The sequence below is a fragment of the Bactrocera dorsalis genome, chromosome 1 (genome assembly GCF_023373825.1).
Source record: "Bactrocera dorsalis isolate Fly_Bdor chromosome 1, ASM2337382v1, whole genome shotgun sequence".
Taxonomy (NCBI): Eukaryota; Metazoa; Arthropoda; class Insecta; order Diptera; family Tephritidae; genus Bactrocera; species Bactrocera dorsalis.
In genome coordinates this window covers 17826819-17840361 of record NC_064303.1, presented here as the reverse complement: position 1 = coordinate 17840361, position 13543 = coordinate 17826819, and the positions used below count along the sequence as shown (strand labels likewise).

At 35.4% G+C, this 13543-nt stretch overlaps 1 protein-coding gene across 1 annotated transcript in view; it reads right to left on the bottom strand.

The window, feature by feature from the left end:
• Positions 1–13543, bottom strand: part of LOC105233292 (uncharacterized) — a 152847-nt gene that overhangs the window by 93719 nt on the left and 45585 nt on the right. The window contains exon 2 of the mRNA XM_049446292.1: positions 319–770. Within this exon, the coding sequence (XP_049302249.1) occupies positions 319–565 (247 nt within the window). The 5' untranslated portion in view covers positions 566–770. The remainder of the gene's footprint in view (positions 1–318; positions 771–13543) is intronic.

The following is a 13543-nucleotide window of genomic DNA, read 5'->3' as shown; positions in this document are numbered from 1 at the left end:
GAAATAATCTTAATTTCTTCCGAATTTTTATTTTTATTTTTATTTTATTTTATTTTATTTTATTTTATTTTATTTTATTTTATTTTATTTTATTTTATTTTATTTTATTTTATTTTATTTTATTTTATTTTATTTTATTTCATTTTATTTTATTTTATTTTATTTTATTTTTTTTTTTTTGGTTTTAAATTTTAATTTACTCAAATAACACTTTTTTACTTTTTGTAATTTATTTGTTGTTCTTAATTGGAACCCCAAAAAATTTTCCGATTCATACTCTCCAATAAAATAAAAAAAATAACTGTTCTTAGTACTCACCAACATCGAAGCTGTACGCCAACGGCACGATCTGCAGCGCCACTGTGCACAGTAGAGCGATTTGTAGTAGTCGATAGTTGTAGTTGCGGGAAGAAAGGCACTGTTGGGAGAACATTTTGCGGGTATTAGTGTTGTTGCGCGGGTGTGAACTGTGTTGATGGTGGTGGTGGTGATGAGACTTTGAATTTCTACTACTTAGTGTGCTTAGAGTTGTAGTTGCTGTTGTGTGGCTTGTAGTAGTAAGCATTTTTATTTGTTTTTTTTTTTTAATATTTTTCGAGTGGGTTTCAGTTTAAAGTGTAGCTTATATTTTTAGAATTGCATAGATATTTTTTTGTTTCACAGTACAGAGTTACAGTGTTTAGCCTTTTGTTGCTTAATATCTCGCTGTTTTCGTTGCAAAAAGTTTAGTGGATATAAATCATAAGAGGCAGTGTCGAGTTTTAGATTTTCTGAAATGAGAAGAAATATACAAATTTTTGTTAGAATGTTGCTATGGTTTGAGTTTCTAAATAAATAAAAAAAAAATTTATGAACTTTATATATATTTATATAAAATTTGCGCTTTCACCTTCGAAAGCTGCTGCAGTGCGCTTTTTGTGCTTGAAAAGCTCTGATTGACAAATCTGTGTTGATTTTTTTTTCCTTAGAAGTATTAGCTATCGCCAACTGCGTGGGTCAAGTATCTAATTATCGAGAAACTGCAGCAATTTGCTTGCTAAAAATTGCAAACAGACTCGTTAGCAACTTTGCAGACGCTTTTTGTTGCAAGCACACTGCTTTTATGACATATTTATTTTTTGTTACATTTTCCTTTATTTTTCTTTCCATATTATTTTCGCGATTTAATTTAGCCATATTTACCCGAGTTCTTGCTACTTTGTATGCTTTTTACAGCATTTATTGCTATTTTCTTTACTTGCAACGCTGTGCCATTTTCGTTGTTTTTATACTCTACACAGGGCGTATAAAGCTTGCTACGATATTTTTAACACCCAGAAGGAAAATAAGAAGGCACTATAATATTTATACATACATATGTATATAAATTATCAGCTTGACGGGTTGGGCTGATTTAACCATGTTCGTCTCTCTGGCTGTCTATACTATAGTCCCTCAGTTTTGAGCTATAGGCTTGAAATCTTGCACACATCCTTTTTACCTCAGGAAATTGACTATTTGTTGAAACTGCTTATATCGGACTACTGTATGATATAGCTGCCATACAAACTGATCGATCAGAAACAAGTCCTTGTATTGGAAACTTTTTTATTTGATAAGATATCTTCACGAAACTTATCATACATTACTATTCCAGCTAACGGTACAATCTGCCAACAAATTGTTTAGATCGGACTACTATATCATATAGCTGCCATACAAACTGGTCCATCAAAATCATATTCTCGTATGGAAAACTTTTTTATCTGACAAGATATCTTCACAAAATTTTTCATGCATTATCCCTCGAACTAACGGTACAATCTCCCAAGAAATTGTTTAGATCGGACTACTATATCATATAGCTGCCATACAAACAGACAATTCCAAATTAAGTTCTTGTATGGAGACTTTGCTGTTCGTGAAAGGTATTCTAGCTTCGGTGCGAGCGAAGTTAACATTTTAGCTTGTTTTTAATTTTTTTTATAACAAAATCTTTCTCTTAGCCTATATTTCCACATTTTGCCACATCCACTTTTCTACGTCAGCATTTTATTACCGTCAAGCTTAGCTACTAGTTTTAGTTGCCGGCTGTTATTGTTGTTGCAAGTGAAGCAGTTAATTTTTTTATTCTTGTTGTTGTAACTATAGCTGTTAATTTTTGTTGTTGTTGTTGTTGCAGCCACTGTGCACAGTTGCAGCAGCGAAATTAAAGCAGAGCAACACCAATACACAGCCACTGCTTTCAACTGCAATTTGTAAGTGTATGCATGTGTGTGTAAATGTTGCAACGTGTTGGTCAGATGTTGATGGCGCTTACTATATTCCCACTCACAAATATGCCAACTAACTGACGGACTGACGCGCGGTGAATGTTGGCGGACTGCCTCACTCGCTATGCGCTGAATTGGAGTTGTGTGGCAAGCAAGCGGCCAGTGCAACCTATTCACTCAACACAAATGACTTGAAAATGGCAACAAACCAGGTTAGCTGTCTACTTTGGTTGTATGTGTGTTTACGGTAGCGCCGAGTTGCACCGCTTTTCTTCCCGATTTCTATAGGCATATTTGCCTTAGCTGTATTTATATAAAAAGTGCAACAGTAGCAGCAGCTAGAAAAAATGTTGCAAGTATAAGGCAGAAAAAAATATGCTGTATAGAACAAGCCAGCTAAATAAAAGCGACTGGCGTCAAGCAATGTAGGCGCTCTGCCCAGGTTGATGTGGGAAAAGGCGCAACGAAAATTTAAAAAAAAAAATATAAAATTTGCCAAAGCTAAGAAAATGGCAAGGGAAAATAAAATAAAAAAAACAGTGAATGTGTTGAACTCTTAGGTAAACTAGGAAGCTTTTATACTCCGTGCTATGTATTTGTGTTGTCGGTTGGCGCTCCGAAGAGTATACCAGCAAAATGAAGTTGAATGAAAAGCGCAACGTCAGCATGAATGAAAATTGCATGAAATTGCCACATGCCACATGCCACATTAGCGGGCATACACCATCGCACATACACATTTAAGAGCATATATACTTCCTCATACATATTCATTACGTTCCATAATAGGCACGCCTCCCTTCGCGCTACCCGCCAACTGCTCTTGGCTATAGGCTTTACGCTGGCTGCTTCTCATCAAGCATGTTTCCTTGCCTACAATGTGGCGGCTTAATTGAACTTTCTAATGGCAGGTTTTGTTACAGTAAACATAGACTTGTGCGCGCGTATGTATATGTGTGTGCGTGAGTTTGTATGCTATTTTGTGGGCTCAACAATCTAAAGTGTTGGGTAGCGCCGTTTTTAGGGCGTTAGCAATTAGCATAGTGCATTAAGGTTGAGCGGTTTGAAGAGAAGACCAAATTGGTTTGGAGCTGATACAACGAAAATGTATACGTGCGCTCTGTATAGCGCTTTTGAATTCGGAGAGCTTATTCAGTTTAGACTCCGTGAAAGAACCAAGAACTCTTTTTGGTTTAAGAAAAACCGCTTGACATTTTCGAACCGCTAAAACTGTTCTTTTCTCATCATTGAGAAAGAGAGAGTGTTCGATCATTATATTGAATGTGTTTTTTCGTGAGCACAAATCGCTTTTTCAAGCTTTAAACCAAATTTTCTAAATCATATATTAGCTCTTCATAAATCTCTCTCAGAAAATGGAGTCAAAACTGCTATCCCAGTAGTAGCCCTTCGAAGTAAATTTCTAAACTAAATAAATATCAAAGAATAGTGAAGACTTGCACAAAAACACTACATTCTGACATCGCTACAAAAAATGCAGGGAGAATAACGGTAGTTCTGAAGTTGGGATTGCGACCTAAAGATCTTTTTTAGTCTGTTTTAATTTTAAACTTTAAAATGCTAAAACTTAAATACTAATACCTTTTTAAAGAGTGAAAGCTCATTGGCAAGCCAAGTCAAGTGAAAGCTTTGTACAAAATAATGTGTTTATTATCAGTTAAACCTTAAATGATAGTCATACTTATCAAATGGAAGCTCCCAAGATCTAAAGTTAAGCTTTATGCCTAGTTGCAGCATAAAAGCTCGCAGGCATGCAATTCTTTTTTACTTTTAAAGTTGAAACAAGTTTTCACATTCTAAAGCTTGAATACTAAAATCTTTTTAAAAAGTGAAAGCTCTTTGTCAAATCAACTAAAGTGCAAGCCTGTGTGCAAAATAATTCAAAGCATTTGTCAATCAGTTAAAACTTAAATAATAATCATGTTTATCTAATGAAAGCTCTTTGGCATCTAAGGTCAAATGAAAGCTTTATGCCCAGTTGCAACATAAAAGTTCACAGACATGAATATAGCAACTTTAACTTTGAAAGTTGAAAACATTTTGAAAAGCTTATTTGAAACGATTTAATATTTTTTAATAGTTTTCATCATTTTAAAGCTTAGAGTGTTAGAAAATTTCACTGCATTTTTTTAATCAAATATAATTTAATTTGATCACCGGAAAGCTTTCAAAATTTTTACCAACTAAAAGCTCTTTGGCATCTAAAGTCAAGTGAAAGCCTTATGCCCAGTTGCAAGATAAAAGCTCGCAGGCATGAACATATTTTTAAATTTTAAAAGTTGAAAAACAAATTCTAAAGCTTTTGAAGTGCATGAAAAGCTTACTTGAGAAGTTTTAAGGCTTTTTAATAGCTTTCATCAATTTAAAGCTTAATATTTTGGAAATTTTCATTGCATTTTTTTAAGTCATATATCATACTTTGATCAAAAGCTACCTGAAAGTTTGTAGAATAATCCCCTCAGAACCCTTCGCGGTAAATAGTGAAAGCTTTCTATATGTAATTTCTGTCAAGCTTAAAGCTTATGAGGTTTAAGATAGATCTGGTTAAAAAATTTTTGATTACAGGTGTGGAAGCCAGTTAATGAAACTTCAGGTTGAGGAGAGAAAAAAGATTTTTAGTATATCTTCTTTTTCGGAGAAGTGCAAGTAGACGAGAGAGTTCGGTAAAGCAAAGAAATTTTTGGATTTATCATGTAAAATAATAAAAAAAATTTGAGAAGACTCTTCAAGTATATACAAATAAATCCTAAAAGTTTCATTTCAATCAAACATTTCTTTCCTTTACAAAAAAATCCTTGAAAATATAGATTTTTTGACGCCTCTAAAGCAGGCTGCCCCCTTAAGGCTTTCGCAGTTTACACCTTCTCGTATTATCCATGTCATCGCAAAAGTCTCTCACTCTGATTTTTAAATTCGTTTCATTTCGGTTTCCTTCTCCCGTTTTCAAATGAACTTATATTTTTATAATAGCGTTCCTTAATCTTAACGCAGATTACTTAAATCCTTTTTGTAACTTCCCTTTTTTAGCTACAGATTCCTTTGTTGAATAGGTAATCTTATAAAAAAAATCAACGCAACCTCCAACCTAACCTCACTTAACCCCAACTCTTCAGCATATATCATGTGCTGCCTTTCGCAGCAATTTTCTAATAAAGAGAAACGTGCATACCAACTACTACTATGAAATTACTAGATTCCCAGTCAATAAATTAACAACAAAACTTTGCACATTCCACTGTTGTTGTTGTGGTGCTGGTTTTTCTGCTAGCAAACGTGAGCTGAGCACGGCACAGCAGCTGAAGTTGAAAAAAAGTGGCAAGTGATGGAACAAAGTACTGTCAATAATTCTTCGTTTAATTGCAACTTTCCAACTGGAACCGAGAGCCTACAACAGCAGCTGCAACAACAACAAGAACAGACATGTATGCCTTGGGACTGTCCTTAGCGCGGCTAGGCATTTGCAGTTTAGACGAACTATGGCCTCAAGCTGTAGACGGCTGACGGCAGCAAGCGTAGCGCTGAGGTGGATTGTCAACAATGCTTGCAGCAAAAGCACAGCGTCATTCAATCGGTGCCATCAGTATTTTGTGCCGATTTTCCTTTCCTTTTAACGTTTTGTCATTATTTTTTTTTTTTTTTGTTTGTATGCCTGACAAAGTATGCAGCACTGCAACTCGTCTGAAGTGATGGTCGTCGTGTCGTATCACAGTTACATCTTGGCAGCAGCCGGTGGAGGCAGCTCTATGGAGGCTGCAGTTGAGCCTGCGTCGGATTTCGGTTTTTGCCGTTGAGTTGGTTAACAATTTACTGGAGTTTTAGTTAAAGTTCTGCCTTAGCTTAGCCGTGTAGGCATTTGGCTGCTTGCTAGCGCTGATGTGTCCCTACTTGCTGACTATATTTTTTTTACCTGCCACAGCGCGTTGCGTCTATTTGTCGGCATTTTAGGCTTTGAAAGTTGAGTCGGCTTCGGCGTATTGGCAGAAAGATAGATGCCGTAAAACGTGTGACTAGCGTAAAAAAGCAGATGGCTAGATAGTTTGCACTTGCTGGGTGACGCTTAGGTGAGCGCGCGCGGTAAGTGCGCGTCGGTGGGCAACTATTTATAATCGCACATTTATAAATACAATATATTGCAATCGTGGTAAGTACGCGCCAGCGCTAGGGTTGCAACGTCGCTGCGCATACTTTAGCCACTTTATGTTGTTTTTGTTTCGCGCGCGCTTGCCACACGTTTAAAGGCAGTAAATAAATAAAAGTGCGGTGAATGTAAAGACTTTAAGTTAAAAAGTATTGCCACGATAAAGGATAGCATGCAGACATTTATTACACTGCCACGACTGTGCAACATGCCGTGAGTGTGCCACTTTGTTGCATGTTGCTACGGTACTACTTGCCGGCTATCATAGCGCGACTTTTCAATTTTCTATAATTTATAGATGATTATTTTTTGCGGCCGGCCATGTTGCAACATTACCCACCATGCAACGCATAGCTAGTTGCGCGTGTGCTACATTTACACACAGCGCTGTTTTATGCTTTTTTGCACAAAAATGGGTTAAATTATTAATGATAGCCAAGCGGCTGAAACGGTGTAGCAAATACTCGCATTTTGCTATAAGCGGCACTAGCCGCAAGTCTACATCGCTACTCGCTGGTACGATTGGTTGGTGTGGCAGCATGTTGCAACATGTTTAGCGGCGTTGCTTTGCCTCTTGCGGTCACTAGTTGTGGTGTTTAAGCTTTTTTCGTCGCATTGCGCGCGGCATACTTGCAACAATCGACGGCATTGGCAACGGCCTTCTCTACACAGACACGCATACACATATCAGTATATACAGCGCATCACTTTGTAGTTGCTGCCGGCGGCTTTTGAAGCGTTTGTTGATTTTCCGCTTTTCTCCACCACACCCCTCCACTTTCTGCCGGTATTTTTGTATGTCAGGTGTTCCTCTTTCGCTGTCGCCTGTTGGCGGCACTAGCTGCCTGTCGCCTCTGGTGGACTTTTGACCGCTCTGTGGCACTGTTGTACCTGCATTGTTGGCTATTTGCGCGTACATCTGTCGTTAACGTTTTTACGCATTTGTTCTCGAGTTGGTATTTCCCAGTTTTGATTTTTTTTGTACAGATTTTTTATAAATTCCTACGTTTCTCTTAATAGCTTAAGGCTGACATTCGCTTTGCAAGCTGGTTGTAAATCCGGTTTATCTGCATGTCAGCGAAACTCGTCGGCTAAGCGCTTAGCTATTAATGCCACTCTTCATTAAAAATGCCGTTTTTCTGAAATTAATCAATAAATGGTTGCTTGAAACCCCATGGGTGGTCTATGGCTTAGCATAAGCTTATAGCCTATCAGGAAAATCGAGGTTAGAAACAGGTCATGAACGAAGCTAATAGCGACAAATGAGTTAGGTAGTGATCGCATAAAGATTTGTCACACAATTTAAATCTATAACAAGCTTTTTTTAATAATCGAAAAAACTTCTAAGTATGATTTTCGACTTCAAAATCCTTAAAAGGAGTAAGCTTTATTCTTAATTATTCAAAAACATCTTAAGTTCGGCTTTCACCCGAAAATCCTTATAAAAATTTGTTTTAATTTTAAATATTAATTTTTCAGTTACCAAAGCTTAATAGAAATTAGTGAAAGCTCTTTGCCAAGTCAAGTCAATTGGAAGCCTTTTACAACATTATGTATTGATTCCCCAATTGCTAAAGTTTAAACAATAATTATGTTTATCAAATAAAAGCTCTTTGGCAATTTAAGTTAAAAAAAATAATCCAAAATATTAATTTTTCAGTTTACGCAAAAGCTCTTAAGTTGGCTTTCATTTACTTATAAAAGTCAGCTTTCATTTTAAATATGAGTTTTTCAGTTACGAAAGCTTAAAAAAAGTGAAAGGCTAGTCAAGTAAACTGAACGCTTTTTACAACATTATATTTTAAATTAAAGCTTAAACAATATTACAAGTATAGTTTATGAGATGAAAGCTCTTTGGCAACTTAAGCGAACATTTTAAATATTTGTTTTTCAGTTACCAAAGTTTAAACGAAAGAAAGTGAAAGCTCTTTAGCAAGTGTAAATAGTAAGTGTTTATAACAATATATATTTATTCATCAGTTACATAAACTTAAACAAGAATAAGGTTTAACAGATGAAAGCTCTTTAGCAATTTAAGTTAAGTGAAGAATTGTTTGCAAAACAATACAAAATATTATTTTTTCAATTAACCACAGTTAAGCTTTTCAAATAAAAAAATTTTAACGTTTGTTAGATATCACGGGCTTTTGTGAACCGAAAGCTATTTGCAATATGTGGAAAACCCTTTATTATATTATTAGGCTTTCTGAGCTTTTTTAATGAAAATTTCGTACGGTTGATTTTGCGCTTTTTCAGAGAAAGCTTTACATAGTCGATTCTCAGCTTTTTCGGATAAAGCTTTTTTTAGTCTTGATTTTGAGCTTTTGAGTAACAGCTTTTAAAGTTTAATGAGCTAATAAAATCACTTACATGTTTGCTATGAATTATTATTATACCATAGACTCATGTGGCTATATATTATTGCAAGCTTTAAATTTTACCTTGTAGTTTCTAAATTAGTGGAATACATTATTATTAAATTTAATAAAAGCTTTAACTGGTAATTTTGAGGTTTTTCCGTAAAAATTTAACATAGAAAAACTTGAGCGTTTTTATTGAAAGCTTTGTGAGGTTGATTTGAAGCTTTTTCAGTGAAAGCTTTGTGATATTGATTTGAAGCTTTTTCAGTAAAAGCTAAGCGAGATTGATTAAAAGTTTTTTTCAGTGAAAGCTTAGCCCAGTTAGTTTTGCGTTTTCTCAGTGAAAGCTTTGTGAGGTTGATTTGAAGCTTTCTCAGTAAAAGCTAAGCGAGATTGATTTGAAGCTTTTTCAGTAAAAGCTAAGCGAGACTGATTTAAAGTTTTTTCAGTGAAAGCTTAACCCAGTTAGTTTTGCGCTTTTTCAGTGAAAGCTTTGCGAGGTTGATTTCAAGCTTTTTGAAAGAAAGCTTTACCAGGTTGATATGAAGCTATTCCAGTGAAAGCTTTCCGAGGTGGATTTAAAGCTTTTTTTTTTAAACTATTTGAATTTTTGATTTGAATTCTTAATACATATACATATATTCACATGACTATATATTCTCACAATCCTTTAGCTTGCTGAGAAATCCCAACTTGCCCAGAGCTTATTATCGCAGCTCTTAAATTAGCTTAATACATTATTGTATCACACAAAATTATAAACTTAAAGGCTTTTTTTTATTAGTCATAAAACTTAATAAGGAAGTAACCATGAAAAAATATCTTAGTCACCCTAATAATACCAATAAATCTCAAGTAGATAATCAACAAAAATGTCATAAACTAAACAATTTTAACACAACAATGCGAACAAACTTCCTTATTAAGCGCTGAGAGCAGAAAGAGATTTCAAAAAAGCAAAATTCTGAGAACGCCACAAAACAGAGAAAACATTTAATTGGATGCTGAATGCGCGCTGTAGATAAATCTTAGCTTTTTCGGCGAAATGTTTACAAGCGAAGTGAAAATTATTTATGCCGTTTGACGCACAGCGACGCCGAATGAGTGAGTAAGTGAGTGTTTATGCTGTTAACTGGGCGCTCAAGCGCGTTTGACTGACTAACTCACTGACGGAGTGACTGAATTACTGATGACAATTTGCATAACTACCAATTGAATCAACAATTGATAACTGTCAGCTGTCAGCAAACATCAACATGACTGTCATTATTATTATGCTGCATGCCGTTAGAGTGTATGTGTGTAAACATATATGAATAGAGTTTACTACTGCCTACAAAATGACAACTGCCGACTAACGATTGCCGTCTACCGACTGCCGGCAATCAGCAGTCAAGTGAGTGAGCGCAAGTGTTGAGTAGTAAAAGGCGCACATTTAACGTTTATTACAAAAGTAGTAGTAAAATAAAATGGGCGCAACAGCTGAGTGTCAAATTAAATTGATCAATTAACCACTTGATGTGCTCGTAGACATAGTCCATATATGTAAGTGTATGTATTTAACAGCCGACAGCTAGCCGCAAGTTGTCGTCGTCGCATTTGTCGAGAGAAAAAAGTATGCACGATAATCATGTGGCTGGCGACAAATACCGACTGCTCCACTTTCGGCGCCCACGCCAACAATTGACAGTTGGGGAGCGGGAGTGTGGGTGCGCGCCGCTTTGTCGTCTGCGCCACGCTCTCAGTATACAGAGGCCAGCGAACGCGCGCAATTGACAGCTGTAAGCTAGTTTGTATTGACAGTTGCACACAATAGGTAAATAAATATGGTAGACGGTAGATGAAAAAGGTAACAAATTGTTTGTAAATATGTACAAAAACATTTAAGCATATATGTGCTTATGTAAAATGTGTAATACGATAAAAAAATATCGGCGTTGCAACGCCACAAAGCCAACAACATAAAAGTAAACGAATAAGTATGTAGAAAAGGCATCAAAGTCGAAACTTTCATTTGTTGACAAAGTACATAGTTGGTCATTTGATATGTGTCATGCGTGGGACGACACTAAATAATACCGTTAATGATGAAAGTGTGCATCAACGCTGTTTGTCAGCCATGCAAATGCCTGTCAAGTGCTGCTACGAATTTTCCGCTCTTCTCTGACAGCTAACGCATAAGTTTGTTACACTCACTTCTCATGCGTAATGTCAAAAGTGACAGTTAGTCGAGGACATTTTAATGAATTTGTGACATGCGTGTACTGCTTTGCCGCCACTATTCAACTCTTTAACAATATTTTCGTGGCGTTTACTGGAGTTTGTAAAATTTCTGCGGAACTTCAATACGAAACCTTAAATTTTAACGATTCTCTAAGCATTTTTTTATTTTCTTTACTACATATCCTTCAATATATAATTGCGTCTTTGTTTCATTCCATCTTTCTCTCACGCACACCATTACGCTCTCTTATTCTCTCTTACACATTCCCTCTTTCTTCCTCTCACTGTTAGCTATAAAAAAAGTTTTGCCAATTCCTGACAACTTTGACAACATAAGTGACGTGTGTGCAAGGGTCGCAAATTTCCTATTGTATTTTGACAGCTGTCAAAATGACATTCAAGTGCGATTTGTGCTGGAAGTTATGCAAAAATTCAATTCATATTTATCATGCATAAATATAATACATTATACTGACATACTCGAGTGTAAGGTTTACAAATCTGTTGTGTCCAGATGAGCGCTAGAAGGGTGCGAAAAATACCCCTAAGGGTTTAACCTGTTCTCAAAGCTGTTACCAACTTATCTAAACTGACACTTGTGCTCTTCACTTGTAATTTAATAAACAGATTCAATAGTTTTACTGAAAGGGGTCGAAACATAAAGTAAAGCAAAAATTTGTTCCTCCATAACATGCAAGGGTCACAGCGAAAGGCGGAATGTAGAGTTGCCGAGCTCAGAAGGGAAATAATTGGACAATAACAACTAGGTTAGAAAAAAAAAATAAATATTATACAAAACAATATATTATATACAATTTTTTTTATAAATATTTTGAGGAGAATATTAATGAAAATTGGTGAAGTCATAGGGATTTTCAGTCTTAACGAAACACATCACTATTTTTTCCAGTTCAGATTGAAGTAAGACATCACATTGGAAATAAAATTCAACCTTCATCATATGTAGCTTAAAGTAAGCTTTAAATTCTGATTTTATTATTATAAAGCTGAGTGAAAAACTATTTAGATTTCATTTTTTCCCTATCTGAGTGAAAAAAGCCGCTAGACTCTTAACTGACCTGACCTAAAAGCGCCGTCACATTCTAACTTGATTTTGGCTGATCTATTGGACAAATAGGAAATGAGTGTCATTGATCAGTCACTGTATTCACCAGATTTCGTTCACGATGAATTTTTTATACCCTGAACAAAGTATATATTATTAAGTTTCTCCCGCACTTTGCAACAATCAAACGGAGACGTTGAAGACCCTGTAAAGTATACTTCTAAAGGATCAGCGTAAAGAGCGCCGTCGAATAAGATATGTCCGTTTGAATATACGCTTCATCTGTTTATTTGTCCATCAGTACATAATTCCATAGTTCAGATATATATATCAGAAGCTGCCTACTTGTCAGAGCCGGCGATAACGGGCAACTATAGCATATAGATGCCATGTAATTGATCAATTGAACTCAAGTCCTTATTGAAAAAACTTTTTGATTTGACAGGCTATCTTCACGACATTTGGCACAGATTATCACCCAATTCATCGCTACAATTTCCGAAGAAACCTTTCAAATCCAACCACTATAGCGTATAGCTGCCATACAATCGACCGATTAATATAAGATCTTTTTGTATGGAAAACTTTTTTATTTGCCAAGATATCATCACGAAATTTGAAACAGATATTTCTTAACATTATCGCTAAAATCTTTGAAAAAATTGTTCAGATCGTACCACTATAACATATAGCTGTCATACAAACGGACGGATCAAAATCAAGAAAAATATATTTTTATACCTTCTGATACTATAAAAAATGCACCTGTGGAGGGTATTATAGCTTTGATGTAGGTGAAGTTAGTTTTTTTCCAATTTTTTTATTTTCGAAACTAAAAAGGTTATACCAATCTAGGAAAAATTGTATTCTTAAATTTATGTGGATCAGTCCGATTCAATTTTGATCTTGAGTTTACAAGCAAGTAATTTAACTTTAATATGCTTTTCATTTATTATTATTTTGAGTCAAAGAAAAAAAGATATATCTTAGTTTTGTTTCTGTATTAAAGCGAGCATGAACTTTCTACAATATATACTTATTCTCCAATTAAATCCGCTTTCCACACAAAGACGATTGCAGACACAAACCAATCTACAGAGTTTTTCTCCCTTTATCTCTCTGTCCCTCCCACTCTCACAACAACCACCTAACTCCACGAAACTTTTCCCCAGCTTATATAGCAATAAGAATTAAAATTCACACTACAGCGTATTTTAATCTCTAATTTAGCGTTAAATTCCGCTTTTATTACCAGTATTTCAACAGAGAATAGAGCAGAAAGCAAAAAAGAAGGCAACAAAAAATAAAATGCAAAGTAAAATCAAAGAAAAGGAAACAAGTAAAATGTATACTTGAAAGGCTAAAAATTGCAATTTCAGCATAAAAAAGCGACGACTAGAAGAAAATTGCATGCGAAACACACACACTGAAACACGCATACGTATACAGGCGAGCAAGTGGCAAGTAAGGGAACAAGCGAAAATTT